The sequence below is a fragment of the Littorina saxatilis genome, linkage group LG2 (genome assembly GCF_037325665.1).
Source record: "Littorina saxatilis isolate snail1 linkage group LG2, US_GU_Lsax_2.0, whole genome shotgun sequence".
NCBI lineage: Eukaryota > Metazoa > Mollusca > Gastropoda > Littorinimorpha > Littorinidae > Littorina > Littorina saxatilis.
Window position 1 is genome coordinate 66,236,604 of NC_090246.1, and position 17,064 is coordinate 66,253,667.

At 43.0% G+C, this 17,064-nt stretch overlaps 1 protein-coding gene across 2 annotated transcripts in view; it reads right to left on the reverse strand.

The window, feature by feature from the left end:
- LOC138959563 (protein PTHB1-like) overlaps nucleotides 1-17,064 on the reverse strand; it is a 41,432-nt gene that overhangs the window by 9,367 nt on the left and 15,001 nt on the right. For both annotated transcript variants that reach the window (XM_070331101.1, XM_070331100.1), the window contains exons 19-22: nucleotides 16,059-16,211; nucleotides 15,341-15,523; nucleotides 677-866; nucleotides 154-363 (exon numbers count right to left, since the gene is read on the reverse strand). In XM_070331101.1, coding sequence (XP_070187202.1) covers nucleotides 154-363; nucleotides 677-866; nucleotides 15,341-15,523; nucleotides 16,059-16,211 — 736 coding nt within the window. The remainder of the gene's footprint in view (nucleotides 1-153; nucleotides 364-676; nucleotides 867-15,340; nucleotides 15,524-16,058; nucleotides 16,212-17,064) is intronic.

The window sequence follows — 17,064 nt, forward strand, 5'->3', positions numbered from 1 at the left end:
TATGAATGCACAATCAGCACACAAAACATGACAAAAAGACAGACAAGCAAACAAACACACACACACACACACACACACACACACACTCTCTCTCCATCACACGCATCCTGACAAAGTAAAAACCAGTGCACGACTAGACACGTTCTGTCTAACCTGCAGTGGGTTTGTCCATCATCGGTAACCCCAGGGGCGCCAGCTCTTCCACAGCACGGACGACTCCCCGCTTTTTCTTGCGTGACTTCTCGCTGCGGAAGTTGGGGCTGATGACATTATCCACTGCGTTGCTCTCCTCTGATAACTCTGTGTCTGCTTCCTCGGAGATTGTTTTTGGCGTTGGAAGCTTTATTGTCCTCTCTTTCTTTTCTGAAAGTCAACACAGCGGTATAATCATAACATGTCAAGAATGATCTCATTTGAGTGCTGAAGAATCAAGTGAGTGCTGAAGAAGAAAACACAGGACTGTAAAACAATGGCAACAACAACAAACTAATGCCTTTGGAAAATGTCACACACGTTTGTAAAACTGACATCAAATTGTATTCTCTTTTAACAGACATGTGATCTGAAAACAATTCTCTGACAAACAACAGCAGTGGAAAATCTATCAATCTAATATACACACAGAAAAACTCAATCAAAACTCCCCCCCAAAAAAGACTTCAAAGTCTGATCCTACCTGCCAGGCCATCCATAAGACGAGCCCCCTTGCCCAGACGGTCGCAGAGAAGCGCGATGTGTTTCTTCACTTTGCCTGTGTCGGAAGGGATGGACAGAGGGCTGGGATTCACTGCTGCATCCTTGGCTGACTTGGCCAGCACTGTGCGCAATAGGTGTGTCACTGCTGCATCCGTCATCTCTTGCCAACCCTGCAGACAGCAGTCAATTTTGTCCGTTGAACATTTTATAAATTTGTTGTTGTTTCCTGCGGAAAGGGCTTGTCGTGGGACGATGCAGTGACAGGAAAAGAGGGAAAATGACAGTGGTTACCTCAGAAACTGTGTATGCACATACTAGAATAAACAACAGTCTACAACAAAGTGGATGAATGCAGTGAAAAGCGCAAGCTGAGATACAAAACAAGTCTCACGCAATCTCCAAAATGTCTTGCTGAAATTCAACTCTACAGAACACTTGTCAGAACACTTAAACTCTTGATAAGCATTTTATTAATTGATGTTTCAACTTTAACAAATCTTTGTGCACATGCACTCCAACAAATTCACAATATAACAGTTAGCTTGTGCATATATATATATATATATATATATATATATATATATATATATATATATATATACTAGAGGTGAATCGCGAGACAGAGACAGACAGACAGCGTGGCGGTTCACCACAATCACCTTTGAAGGCGAAGTCCTGTCAAACGGAATTGAGAATTTTAGAGCTTATTTCTAAGCCCTATATTATCTGTTATGGCTTCTCAAATGCCAGAACATACAGACAGAGCCAGCAAAGAGGGAAGCGGGCGAGTCTCTCTCTCGGAGTTTTCCGGCGTAATTGTACAGACAGACAAAAGCCGCCAGACCCCATCACAAACAGAACTCTACAATCCACAGGTGTTGCCCACACACACACACAAACACACACACACACACACACAGAAGCCGTATATATATGTATATCTATATCTATAAATATATAGAGATAGATGACAGTGTATTTTTCGCGTGGCTATAAATTGATTCGACCTTTTCACTTTTACAGTAAGGACAACTTACGGGTGCAATGAAAGCGTTCTGGACAGTGCAGTGACATTCTAAAAATAGTAACGTAGTGACGGGAATATGGATTGACGCCACATGAAGGAAGGGAGATAAACGCTGAAAACACTGGAGAAGCTAAGGTCCCTCCCAGGTGGAATGGGAACAGCACGAAAATGATTCAGTGGCCCGAACATTTCATGTTGAGTCCCATCGCTGTCGACGACGCCAAATGTAACTGAGTGCCGACACACCACAATCACCTTTGAAGGCAAAGTCCACTCAAACGGGATTGAGAATAACTGTTATGGCTTCTCGAAGGAAGGCCTGAACATACTGACACACCAAAGCCGCTAGACCACATCACAAACAGAACTCTACAATCCACAGGTGTTGCCCACACACACACAGAAACACACACACACACACACAGAGAAGCCGTATATATATATGTATATCTATATCTATAAATATATAGAGATAGATGACAGTGTATTTTTCGCGTGGCTATAAATTGATTCGACCTTTTCACTTTTACAGTAAGGACAACTTACGGGTGCAATCGTGACATTCTAAAAATAGTAACGTAGTAACGGGAATATTGATTGACGCCACACGAAGGAAGGGAGATAAACGCTGAAAACACTGGAGAAGATAAGGAAGAGTTACTGGGAATGGATCCAGAGAAAAACAGAAAAACCAAAATCGGTTCAGCGCTGCGCGCTGAGAGCACGTGTTGAAATATCGACCAGGTTGTGTCCTGTCCCGGGTGTACCTGAATATGCCCACCAAATTTGAAACAGATCCATCGAGAACTTTGGCCGTGCATCGCGCACAGACACACAGACTCTAGTCGTATATATATATAGATATATAAAACATCAGAAATTGTGAAAGAAACAATTGAAAGTTAGCAGAGACTTTCTTCCGAGATTTGTTAAAATCTCTTAGCAGAGAAAGAGAGAGAAATAAGTATCCCTTCATATATAGATATACGACTTGTGTCTGTGTGCGTGTGTGTGTCTGTGTGTTCGCGATGCACGCCCAAGGTTCTCGATGGATCTGTTTCAAATTTGGTGGCTATATTCAGGTACACCCCGGACACAACCTGCTCGATGAGATATTTCAACATGTGCTGTCAGCGCGCAGCGCTGAACCGATTTTGGTTTTTCTCTGGATCCATTCCCAGTAACTCTTCCTTATCTTCTCCAGTGTTTTCAGCGTTTATTTCCCTTCCTTTGTGTGGCGTCAATCCATATTCCCGTTTCTATTTTTAGAAGGTCACTGTCGACAACGCTCAATCCATATTCCCGTTATACTATTTTTACTCTTCTCCAGTGTTTTGCGAGTTTGTCTCCCTTCCTTCGTGCGGTGCGCCGGCTAAGCCAGCGTACACCCGGCAAAGCAGCCGGGTATTCGGCTCAACTTCTTCCCGGCGAAGCCGTACCCGGCGAAGCGGGTATTCATCTAGTATATATATATAGGTTACAACACGAGTGGTTTTTTTATATGGCTTGTATTTTAGTCAAGACCCAGCGGATGAATATCAAAGGACTCACGAGCCTCTGGCGAGTGAGTCCCTTTGATATTCTCGCTGGCTTTAGTTGTCTGTTCAGATGAGGCACCTCTGCACATACCTTATTCTAAAGGCACGTCTGTTGATCTATGTCAAGTCGGTGCATAATGGTGGCTTGGTTGTCCCCGTCAGTTGAAAGCCTCTTACACGGATTTGACTGAATACCTAGTGGTTACACATGCATCTCCTGAGATCTTGGACACCTTCATCGTCTATAGCCGTATAGGGCCTACTGCACCGAAGAAGAGCTAAAAATACTCGCAAAAAGCATTAAACAGTTTGTCCAGAGAACACTCGTAGTCGATGATGTAGCGATAAGGGCGTTTGTACCGGGCACGCTGTAACTTCACATGAGCATTGTCTGAACATAGCAGTGCTGGTCGGACGAACTGGGTTTTTAACGATTGCTAGTTTGACTTTTGTTTTAGTTGAGAGCACGAGCACACACACTCAAACACATACGGCTTGTCATGTTGATCCCAAGAGAGAAATAGAACAGCGAATAGAAGGAAACATAACAGATTACGTCCCCTTAATATGACGCGATGGACGACAGACGTCATGAAATCTATGACGCTACGATGATAGTCTCGGCAAGTCGAGACTAAAACTCAGCTATAACACTGAACGACTCTCGCGCAAGTTCTCAAAAGCGTGGTTACCCCTTGCACATCCGGTCTATAGGTACACGTGCATTTTGGAATGTCAAGGACGACAGAAAGTAGAGCCAGCTATGATATATTTCGTGCACCCTTATTTATCCTCTATTTTATGTGTTATAAGAGTGCTGTAAACATGTGAAAGAATCATCTTTTTCAGTCATATTCTTTCAAGGTTTTACTAGTCAAATCGGTTATATAATTCTATATCAAGGGGAAGAACTGTGGCCGTTTTCCACATATGCTATGTTTTTGGATTACTTCCCTTGGTTCCATGATCGTTTTACCATTTTGTTGTTGTAAAGATTAAAGTTGTATTATTTTTTAGTTATGCTTAACGTGTACTATTTAGTAATGAGATAATAATGTTTTTGAATGTTATTATTAGAAAATTTGGTTTAGTTGAAGATGCTAGGACATGTCTTTGAATCTCACTTTTTAAAAACCAGGAATGTTAGTGTTTATTAAGTTTATAAATACATTTAGTGTTAAGAAATTATTTGGAAAATGTTTAATTAATGCTTGGTAATTTTAGTGAATTTTGGGACATCTTGTTTTATTTGTTAGGAGGTAAACTGATGTCAATTAATAACTGATTTTGGATTTTTACAAGACTTGCATCCTTTCTTTGAGAACCTGACTGAGCAGACAGTCCCAGGCCACAATTTGTCTGAAGTGAAAAACGTTTTTATTCCTAAATCAGGGGTAATTTTCTCAACTCTGTTGAGGACGTTTTGAGTTCACTTTGGATATTTTTTTGGTCTAGTGGATCTCTGGTTGTGTTTGGTTTTTGATGAGAGAGTTAGTTAGTTTTTTTAGTTTGATTTAGAGAAGAGATTTTTGTATTTTGAAACTAGCAATCTAAACATGAAGAACTTTTATTTTGGCGAATGAGAATTGAATGAACAACTTTTACTTGTTTTAGACTATGTTTTTGTAACCTGAAAACTGAGTTGACTAAACTGCTTAATTCAAAATAAATTTCTTTAGAACACTTATCTCATTTTTTGTTGTTTATTGTGAAAGCAAGAGTTTTACCTCACCCCGAATCCTCCCTTAACCATGCTAGAACAAATTTAAGTATGTTTTAGCAGCCAGGTTTACATTTTGGCGCCCAATGTGGGGCTGAGGTTATTTTTGTTTCACGAAAAAAATTGTAACTTAGGAAATAAAAATTAGATAAAGGAAAAAGAAGTTATAAAGTGATAAGAAGAAGAAAATTTTTTTGCTGTTTTGATTTTGGTAGGACATATTTTTTTAATTTGTAACACACAACCAGGGTGATACAGATTTAAAGGAAATGTCTCGTGACACGGCCCCAACCACAGAGGTTGAGGAGTTGCGGCAGCAGATGCAGGAGATGGCTGCTGGGTTCGATCTCAAGAAGCAGGCAGAACTTGACGATCTGAGGCATCGCCTGAGTGACCTCACCGCGGAGCTGACACGTCAGAGAGCACAACCAATCAACGTTCAGGTGGTGGCTCCTTCCCAGGCTCAACGTCTGAAGATTTTTACAGGATTCGCACCAACCGGTGGGAATGAGGTTGATTTCAGGACATGGGCCCAGCAGATTGAGTCTTTCTTGTTGACTCCAGAGGTGCAGCCTTGCGACCCACGGATTCTGGCGAGTCTCCGGGGGGTAGCACTGAATGCAGTAAAAGGACTCACCACTAATACTGACATCATCAGTAAGCTGCGTTCCTTGTTTGGCAGCATTGAGGACGCTGAGGCCCAGCTACTAGCCTTTGCTGGTAGGAAGTTGGCAACGAAGGAGCAGCCTGCCGAGTTTCTGCTGCAACTCTGGGGAGAACTTCTGGAGATTAATCAGATGGCAGGTCTTTCCAGTGATGAACTGCAGAAGAAGCTGTACAGAACTTTTTGCACTGGCCTTCAGGTTTCCCTTCCATTGCTGGCCCTGGAATTGCGGAACAAATTTGGTTTCCCGGGAACAGCAGCACCAGCGTTAGATGACCTTCTCCTTACAGTACGCCGAACCACAGAAACAATCCCATCACCAGCACAGAAGACCAGTGTGCATAACCATGCCCACCATGTTGAGGGCAGCACCATCGATTACGACAAACTGGCGGAGATGGTGGCTGAAAAGCTGCGTTCCTCAAAGGGCGGGAGGAGGCCACGGGGACCCTGTTTCAGGTGTGGTGTTCTGGATGATCATTTTGCGCGCGACTGCAATAACCCATCAAACCCCGGAAAAGTGGCCGCGGAAAAAGCCAAACTGAAACAGTTAAACGACAACCAGTCAACGTCAGCGGGCCGCCGTTGACTGAGTCCAGTGAAGGAAGTGCCCAGAGACTGAAGAAGGCAGCTGACATAGTTGATGGTGGCAATCTAGAGCTTCATGCAGTTCGACTGCAGAGCCCCCTCTGTGTCCAATTGGGGCCGGGTGAAACTCTAGAGCTGCAGGGGCTGGTAAAAGGGTGTGACAAAGAAGTGAACATTCTTCCCAGAACCCCAGACTCACTGCCAGCTGGTCTAGTAGTGTTAACTGCCCAGTGTATTAACCTGAGAGTAAAAGTTATTGTTAAAAACACTTCTGGGAGATCTGTGCAGCTTCACAGCTCCGATGTGTTAGCAGAGCTCGATAACAATGTTGATAACTGTGGCAATGTGGACACGTTAGTTGGACCGGCCTGTGAAACTTTTATTAGAGTAGGTGATGTGACCAGCACTTGTCTGATTGACACAGGTTCTCAGGTGACAGTGGTTGGTGAAACGTTTTATCGTAAACATTTACAACATCTGGAACTGAAAGACTTGACCACTGAACTAACTATCAAGGGAGCGGGTGGTCATGTTGTGCCTTACTTAGGTTATGTGGTGATGAATGTATGTTTGCCATTTGATGTTGTGGGTGTGAGTGAGAGTGTGCATGCCATGGTACTGGTTTGTCCAGATACAGAATACAGCTGTAAAGTTCCATTCATTGTTGGTACTAATGTTTTAACTTTGTTGGCCAAGAAATGTGAGCAGAAAGCTGGTGGACATTTTGCAACTATACTTCCACTTAAAAGCGAGGTTGCCTTTGCGTACAAGGATTTGTCACGGAACGAAACCGGTCGGTTGGGTACATGTCGAATGGTAGGCAAGAATGTTGTTGTACCTGCAGGAGAGACCGTGGAGGTGAGATGTGTTACTGGTGCACGTGTACCCAGTACCAGAAGTTCAGTTCTTGTACAAGAGCCTGTTTGTCAACCATTACCAGATGGTTTGAAAGTGATCAGTTGCAAAACACCCACCAGCTCTCTACCTCGTCTAAAAGTTTTCCTGCGTAACGCTTCTGACCATGATATTGTTATAAAGCGTCGTCAGATCGTTGCTGATATGTTTGTTGTGCATTCTGAGTATGATGTTCAGAGAGTTGTTGCTACTCTGGCACCCACAGACCGTGACGGTGCAGAAAGAGAAACAGTTCATGCCTGTAGTACGACTGCTACACCATTCCAACCATCGTCTGAGACCGGACACAGTAGCGACGATTTACAGTTCAAGTTTGGTGAAAAAGCCCCGTCTGAGTGGCGTGATCGTTTTGAAAAACGACTGAACGGTTTTAGTGACGTTTTTATCAAAACTGAATTTGACATTGGTAGGGCTGAGACAGGACTTTTTGACATCGAACTGCAGCCTGGGCCTGACATCAGAGAAAGAGCCAGACCACTTTCACCCAGAGACTTCGAGGAGTGTCGTCAGCACATTCAGGGGTTGTTAGATGCAAAGATTATCCGACCCTCAAACTCTTCTTTTGCGAGTCCCATAGTTCTTGTGCGAAAGAAGACTGGTGCGCTCAGAATGTGTGTTGACTACAGAAAAGTTAACGCACGTACAGTCAGAGATAGTTACTCCATTCCAAAGGTAGAGGATTTGTTTTTAACACTGAGCGGAGCTAAGTATTTCTCAAGCATGGACCTGTGCAAAGCTTACTATCAGGTTCCCATGTCTGAACATGCCAGCAAAGTGTCAGCATTTATTACTCCCTTTGGTTTGTATGAGTGGGACAGATTATCCCAAGGACTAGTGAATGCCCCTGCTTGTTTTCAACGGCTTATGGAGACTGTTTTTAGTGACATGAATCTCGTTGAACTGATAATATTTCTGGACGATATACTTGTTCATGCACAGTCGCTAGAGGAGCTGGAGGAAAGGACAGTTAAAGTGTTAGAGAGACTGAGAAAATTTAACCTGAAACTCGATCCTGCGAAATGTATTTTCGGAGCTACCGAGATCCGTCATCTGGGTTATCTGATTTCTGAGGGGACCATACGCCCTGACCCTGAAAAGCTTGCGGCAGTCACTTCATGGCCGAAACCTACCACAGTCAAGGGAGTCAAAAGTTTTGTCGGTTTTGCTGGGTTTTATCGTCGCTTTATCAACGACTTCGCCAGCCTTGCAAAACCTCTGAATGACTTGACGGTAGGCTATGTCCCAGCTAAGTGTCAGAAGAAGACAGGATCAAAGAAGCCCTCTCTGAGTCTCTCATCAGATATTTCCCATCTGTGGGGTGAAAAACAACAACAAGCGTTTCAGTCAATCATTCATGCGCTCACAAACTCACCTGTTCTGGGGATTGCTGACAAGAGAAAACCCTTTACTCTTCATTGCGACGCTAGTGGCACAGGTCTAGGCGCCGTACTGTACCAGGAGCAGGACAAACAGTTGAAGGTGATAGCCTACGCAAGCCGAGGGTTGAACAAGTCTGAGCAGAATTATCCGGCGCATAAACGGGAGTTTTTAGCACTGAAGTGGGCCATGAGCGACAAGTTCAGCGATTACCTTCTGGGCTCGCCAGTGACTGTCGTGACCGACAATAATCCGCTATGCTATATCCTAAAAAATGCCAAACTTGATGCAACCAGCCACCGTTGGCTTTCCTCACTATCCATCTTTGACTTCCAGCTGCGGTATAAGAAGGGAACCACTCACATCGATGCAGACGCTCTATCCAGACGTCCACAGGAGCCGCCTGAAGAGGACCAAGCGTACCAGAGAATGATGGAGGAGACAGAGTTTCTACGCGACAAGGCAAAACGGTTCGACGAAGAGGCCCAGGCAACCATAGAGTTGAACCAGGAAACTGTGTGCGCCATCCTCACTGCTAAGGGAATTAGTCGGACTGCTTTTCTTTGTCGCCAGTCAGTCCAGCCTCGAGAACAGTCTCCAGATGATCCAGAAGTTCAGGATTCTGAGTGGTATCCAGCAGTGGAGAATTTGGTCAAGAATCCAGAATTGCTCAGCGATGATGTTCTAGATCCGCCGGGAGAAACAACCCCTCGATCTGAGCGCTGCTGGCGGAAACTTCAGCGGGACGACCCAAATTTAGCGATAGTGATGAAACACTTAGAACAGAGAGTGAAGTTGGATGCCAGTAAAACCGAACACTGTACCCCCGAGTTGAAGATGCTTGCCAAAGAACAGGGAAAATTAGAGGTGAAAGACGGTGTCTTATACAGAAGAGTGCTGGAAGAAGACAACATCAGGTGGCAGCTAGTTGTTCCTTCCTCGCATAGGGCTGAGGCCATGAGAGGGGTCCATGAGGATTTGTTTCACACACATGCGGAGGACGCGATCCGACAAGCCAGACTCCGGTTCTTTTGGCCGTACATGGCGCGCGACATCGAGAATAAGATCAAGAAATGCAGTCGCTGTATTCGAAGAGGGGCGCGTCAACAAAAGGCTCCTATGAACACCATTGAAACATCTTTCCCTCTTGAGCTACTCTCCATCGACTATCTTACCATCGATGTGAAGGGACAGAAGCAGAATATCTTAGTGGTAATGGATCATTTTACCAAGTTTGGTACTGCTATTTGCACTAAGGATCAGACTGCTAAGACTGTTGCTAAGGCTCTGTGGAACAACTTCTTTATGATTTATGGGTTTCCTAGCTAAGCGCATTTTGTCCGATCAGGGACGGGATTTTGAGTCACAACTCCTGAAGGAAGTATGTGACCTTGCAGGCATTAAAAAGTGTAGGACGACACCCTACCACCCTTCTGGGAACCCGGTGGAGAGGTGGAACAGAACTCTAATCCACATGCTGCGAAGCCTGGAGGACGAGCAAAAGGTTGACTGGAGGAAGAGCTTACCCGCAGCAGTCCATGCGTACAACTGCTGCATCCATCAAAGTACTTCTTTTAGTCCCTATTTCTTGTTTTTTGGGAGACAACCGCGGCTGCCGATTGATCTAGCTTTTGGCATAGATCTGAGCAAAGATAAAGGAACTCCACGGCAGTACGTCAGAACACTGAAAGAGCAGCTGAAGAAATCATATGACTTGGCCACAGCAAATATGACCAAGTCAGCAAACAGAAACAAGGCCAGATACGATTCTGCTGCTCATGCAGCTGAGTTGGAATGTGGAGATCGGGTTTTGGTCAGACGACTGGGACCCAGGATTGTCTCCAAGGTGACAGACAGGTGGGAGAAGGGCGTCTACATTGTTGTGTCAAAATCACCTAACGTTCCAGTATACACGGTTCAAGAGGAGACGGGCAGTGGTCCCAAGCGAACACTACACAGAAATCTCCTCCTTCCCATTGGTATGCTGGGAGGTGACACAACAGCGGTACGACCTACACCTGCACCCAGACGCAACATTCCCAAGAAGAACATCCCAGTCATCGAGTCAGTTGATGAACAGATGGAGATTGATATGGAACCTTTTCAAGTTTTAATCAAACCTGAGAGCGATGGGTTAAATGTTAATGCTCCAGCCTTTGTCCCCTCTACCCGAGATGACAGTGAAAAGGCTAAGTCTGAATCAGAAGACAGTTCATCAGGAGAGCAGGCAGATGTATCGTCAGAAGAGACCGAGACAGAGGAAGAAACTTCTGGGACTGAGGAAGAAACTTCTGAGACTGAGGAAGAAACTTCTACTAAATCACCTCCACCCAGGCGATCGAATCGGAGAAGACGACCCATAGAAAGGCTTAACCTGTCTCATCGTGTGGGTCTGGAACGCCTGGTAAATTGTCGACTATCCGAGGTTGTGACTCAGTCTTTGGTCACACTTCAAGACATTCCCATGTCAGATAGTATGGCGAGGGACATAGAGGATGCTCTTCGGACAATCATACATTTATGTTCATGATTATGTTCTGATTTGTCAATTGATGTGCTGATTTTGTTTTTCTTCTGCTCTTGTTCCTTTTGAAGTTCAGAATTTGGTTCTGAGGATTGTTTGCAGTGTTGAAGTCAAAATAGAATATTTTGGTGCCTGTGTGAACAAATATGTGAATATTGTGAACATTTTAGCTTTGAGTTTCAAGAAAACTATTGAGTTCTTTGATTGTGGTTGTGTGTTTGAGGAAAAATCTACACATTATGCTTGTGCGCTTTCAGTCATAAGCATATGTGTTGATGATTTTTCTTTTATGTTGAAATTTTTGCAGTCTCACTTTAACTTTACTTGCTTATTGTAAGTTTAGTGGACAGTGAGATTTGCTGAGACTATAGTCATTTTGATTTCAAAAGAATTGTTTTCTTTTGATGATGTTATGATTTGATGGTGCTACAAGTTGAATTGTGGAGAGTAACCAATTGTTGTGACTGCTACTTGCAACTGTGTTTGGTGCTACGATGAGTTAACAAAAGATTTTGTTTTCTCCAGATGTCATGATTATAATACTCAGGACGGAGAGTATGATGACTTACATTTTTTGTGTTGTGTTTTGTACTGTGTTCCGTGTGTTGCGAACACTGGTTTTGTGAACATTTTTGTGTGAAAATGTTGTTTTATTTTTTGGTAAATGTTCCACTTCTTTGAGAAATAAGGAAACATTTTCTTTGGAGGGGTGTATGTAAACATGTGAAAGAATCATCTTTTTCAGTCATATTCTTTCAAGGTTTTACTAGTCAAATCGGTTATATAATTCTATATCAAGGGGAAGAACTGTGGCCGTTTTCCACATATGCTATGTTTTTGGATTACTTCCCTTGGTTCCATGATTGTTTTACCATTTTGTTGTTGTAAAGATTAAAGTTGTATTATTTTTTAGTTATGCTTAACGTGTACTATTTAGTAATGAGATAATAATGTTTTTGAATGTTATTATTAGAAAATTTGGTTTAGTTGAAGATGCTAGGACATGTCTTTGAATCTCACTTTTTAAAAACCAGGAATGTTAGTGTTTATTAAGTTTATAAATACATTTAGTGTTAAGAAATTATTTGGAAAATGTTTAATTAATGCTTGGTAATTTTAGTGAATTTTGGGACATCTTGTTTTATTTGTTAGGAGGTAAACTGATGTCAATTAATAACTGATTTTGGATTTTTACAAGACTTGCATCCTTTCTTTGAGAACCTGACTGAGCAGACAGTCCCAGGCCACAATTTGTCTGAAGTGAAAAACGTTTTTATTCCTAAATCAGGGGTAATTTTCTCAACTCTGTTGAGGACGTTTTGAGTTCACTTTGGATATTTTTTTGGTCTAGTGGATCTCTGGTTGTGTTTGGTTTTTGATGAGAGAGTTAGTTAGTTTTTTTAGTTTGATTTAGAGAAGAGATTTTTGTATTTTGAAACTAGCAATCTAAACATGAAGAACTTTTATTTTGGCGAATGAGAATTGAATGAACAACTTTTACTTGTTTTAGACTATGTTTTTGTAACCTGAAAACTGAGTTGACTAAACTGCTTAATTCAAAATAAATTTCTTTAGAACACTTATCTCATTTTTTGTTGTTTATTGTGAAAGCAAGAGTTTTACCTCACCCCGAATCCTCCCTTAACCATGCCAGAACAAATTTAAGTATGTTTTAGCAGCCAGGTTTACAGTGCAATAGTTACATCATAGATGTAACAAGAGAACAATGGAAATACAAGAAATATACCTTGAGTACATTTACAGAGACAAAGAACAGAGGTCATGGGATATATATATACAGTGAAGTCCGGGTACAACGAATCTCAAGGGAGATACATTTTAGTTCGTTATATCAGCAATTCGCTGTAGAGTTTTCAACCTTAAATGGCCTTAAGACAAGTTTTCCCACTCACCTTCAAATGATCGTCCCATCGATCTTTCCTTGGAGAGTACAATCTCTGCATGTTTTCAACAGCTTCATAATATAATCCATAGAGAGAGGCATAGTTCAAATGTTCACTTTACTGTCACAATTTTAGAAGTCTGTACACTACATTGGGGTGTGCACGTTAAAGATCCCACGATTGACAAAAGGGTCTTTCCTGGCAAAATTGTATAGGCATAGATAAAAATGTCCACCAAAATACCCGTGTGACTTGGAATAATAGGCCGTGAAAAGTAGGATATGCGCCGAAATGGCTGCGATCTGCTGGCCGATGTGAATGCGTGATGTATTGTGTAAAAAGATTCCATCTCACACGGCATAAATAAATCCCTGCGCCTTGAATATGTGCGCGATATAAATTGCATAAAAAAAAAATCCCTGCGCTTAGAACTGTACCCACGGAATACGCGCGATATAAGCCTCATATTGATTGATTGATTGAAAATTTAAAAAGTCGTGTAAAACCACGTACATGTACATTCTGATCAATCTCCGATCAATCTCCGATTTCATGGTGTCCACCAGTTCTGGTGCATGTACTACCCTGGCCAAGTTTCCTCTCAAGACATCAAAGAGACCGCCCCATTGGTTAAACTCCCCATAGGTTAAACTCATGACTGACCCGGGTGCAGGAAGTGTTTCCTCTCTCATATGAAAGGGGAACCACCTCTCATAGCTAAAACTGGGTCAATGACCCCTGGGTAATATACACTCTTCAAAAAAAGTTAAGGATCACTTTTTTACAAGCACGCCACACAAAACAGACAAGACCGAATTCTTTCATTTTTTAAAAATTATACAATTGAACAACCAAGGAGTTATGACAAACAAAGCAAAGATCGAACGCGGCAGCGACAATTTAGCTAGAGTGTGTCAAACGTAACAACCCTCCAAAATGGAATTCACAACAATGTGAATCAGTGTCAATAATGCGTGTGCCCTCCGTTGTGTGCCAGGCATTCAACACATCGTTGGCGCATGGAGTGGATCAGGTTGCATATGAATGCTCTGGGAACTCCATTCCACTCCTGCTGGAGCCATTGCAGCAGTTGACCCAGATTGGCAAGAGGAGGGTGATGTTGCTGTACCCGACGCGACGACAAAGCTCGTCCCACATGTGCTCTATGGGGTTCAGGTCCGGGCTGTTGGCAGGCCACAGCATCCTGTTGACCCTGGCCTGTTGGATGAAGGTGTTTACAGCTGCAGAGCAATGGGGAGGTGCGTTGTCATCCTGAAGAATCGCACGAGGGCCGATCGCTTGGAGGGCTGGAACCACCAGGGGTTGCAGGATCTCATTCTGGTAGCGGACAACGGTCAAGTTGCCCACTACATGGTACAGAGGTGTCCTTAGACGTGTGCTGATCCCTCCCCAGACCATCACAGAGCCTCCGCCAAAACGCTGTCGTTCCACAACAGCGCCTTCTGCAAAGCGCTCTCCGCGACGCCTCCACACTCGGATGCGACCATCAGCAGGTTCCAAGCAAAAGCGGGACTCATCTGTAAACAACACCTGAGCCCACTGCTGACGTTGCCACCTCACATGTTGAGTGCACCAGGCTCGGCGAGCTGCTCGGTGATTAGCAGTAGCCTTGCACGCAAGCCAAAGTTGTGTAAGCGGTTTCGGATCGTCTGACCACTAACAACAGTGTTGGTGGTAGCTTGTAGGCGTTGCCTAATGTTGTTTGCCGTAGCCATTCTTTGTTGCATGGCCTGCCTCTGAATGAAGCAATCCTCTCTTTGTGTGGTGACTCTGGGCCGACCAGAACGTTGTCGCTCCTGCACTCTTCCAGTTGCGTGGAATCTCTGTTTTAGTCTGATGATGACAGAGGGAGCCACTGCAAGCCTCTGGGCCACTTGCCTGGCAGCAACACCGTCTTGTAGTCATCCTATTGCCCTTCCTCTATCCAAATCGCTCAGTTTTCTTCGTGGGGGCATGTTGCTACTGTGCATAATTGTGTCAGCGTGTCAACCTTTAAACACAAGCTGGTGAGCGATGTTCATAGCCAGGACCCTGTTGTAGCACGTACATCACAACCTTTTGCTCTGGCATGCGTTCCGCAAATTTCATGGGGCTATAAAAAACACCCTTTTTCTTCCAAAATGCAGAAGCTTTTGAGAAGTCCCACAAAGGGAAATAACTCTGCCTGCCAAACAAAATTCTAGGTCAAGACTCATTGTCCATTTGTTAATTCAAACACATTAATCTTTTAATTTATTATGTCGATGTTTAATTTTTTGGCAATTTTTTATAATTAGATCCGTTTTTTCAACCGATCCTTAAATTTTTTTGTAGAGTGTAAATATGAGCAGAGTTACAATTCCACGCGCAAATTGCCTGACACTGACCTGTTCTGCGCTTTCACTGACGACAGGGCTGACAGCGTTTTCCAGCACTTTGAACTCTTCATCGGTCATGTCTGTCCAGAGACGAATGAGGAAGTTGAGGAGGTAGGTGCCACAGCTGAGGTTGTTTGCTGCAACAGCTTCAGCCATCTGGTTCTGTTCCACCGCATCTCCCAGGGCAAGAATCTGAACAAGTGGTCAACACCTTAACAATACAATACAATACAATAATCTTTATTCATCTCTAAAAGAGAAATTACAAGCTTGACTGTAATTACAAACTGCAATATTACCAACCTGCTTTGCCCTAAAATAGCCAATGATCCCCCTTACCCATGTACACATTGTGCAAGTCATCACATGTCTATACCTATGCTATGAATACCCTTCCAGTGGAACTCATATCAAGAATCAAGAGCCTGGCTGCCTCCTTTGGACTTCCACTGCAGATTTTAACTGCGGTTTTTTTAAAATCATTCACACCACTGAAAATCATATCTCATGTGATGCACATGCATGCACATGTAGTTTGTCCATACAAATACTTATCACAAGTTGACCATGCTGAAGCTAATGCCATCCTCCCACAGGACTACATTCCTAAATTTTGTATCGAGCAAAAATCAAAACAGATTCAAAAAACATTTTCTTACAGTAACATGGTCAAAACTAATGAAACCCATGTTAAAAAAAAGATGAAAAAAAAAGAAGCTCAACCCACCTGTCTGAATGTGCCCTCCAGGAGGGTGTCGAGGTTTTGCAGTGGTGTGGGTGTTTTGTCTTTGAAGCGTGTGAGGAGACGGCGCTCTATGACTCGGAACTGAGAGGCCCTCTGTGCCAGCATCTCGCTACACTTGGTGGCTCCCAGGCGACACTGAAATGGTTGCAACACAGAAAAAAAAAAAAAAAAAAAAAAATCCCTGCGCTTAGAACTGTACCCACGGAATACGCGCGATATAAACCTCATATTGAATACAGGGGTCTCAAAGTAGTGATATAACCAACTTTTTGTTCACAATTGATGTGAAGATGTGAACATAACATCAGCTATCCTCTGCCAATTAAAATTGTACAGAATACCTTGACTGTGTTTGACAGTCTACAAGTACAAAGTATGCAAGAAACAATGTCCAAGGGAATGTCCAAGCAAATATATAACAAACACTTATAAACAAATATATAACACACAGCTTATACTTTTACATTATATAAATGAAGTTTAAAGAGCACTTATATTATGTTCAATGGTCAACAAGAACACAGTTCAATATAGAGGAAGCAAATAATACAGCACATTTTAACATCTCCTTCTCCTAAACTGCATACCGTATTTGACGGATTACCAGACGCACCGTTTTATAAGCCGCACCCCCGACTTTTAACAAAAAAATTGGGACGAGCCACGTATAGGCCGCGTCACTATATTAGCCGCCGTCAAAAAAAATATAATCAGATCGTGTCAATCAATCAAAACAACCAGGCAAAGAAAGTACGGTATTTGGCGAAATCGGCTCCGAGAATAAACAAGTGAAACAAAGAAGAAAAGTGAAAAAGTTTGAAGAAAAATATCACACACACAATTTGTAACCAACACACACATGTAGTCCCGCCCGGAAGAAGCTTTTTTTGGATGATTTACGACTTTTGCGCACATTTCGAGCAGACGAAAACACAACATGGCGGCTCTCGCTCCTCCAACTATCACGAGACACAAAAAAACGAAATCT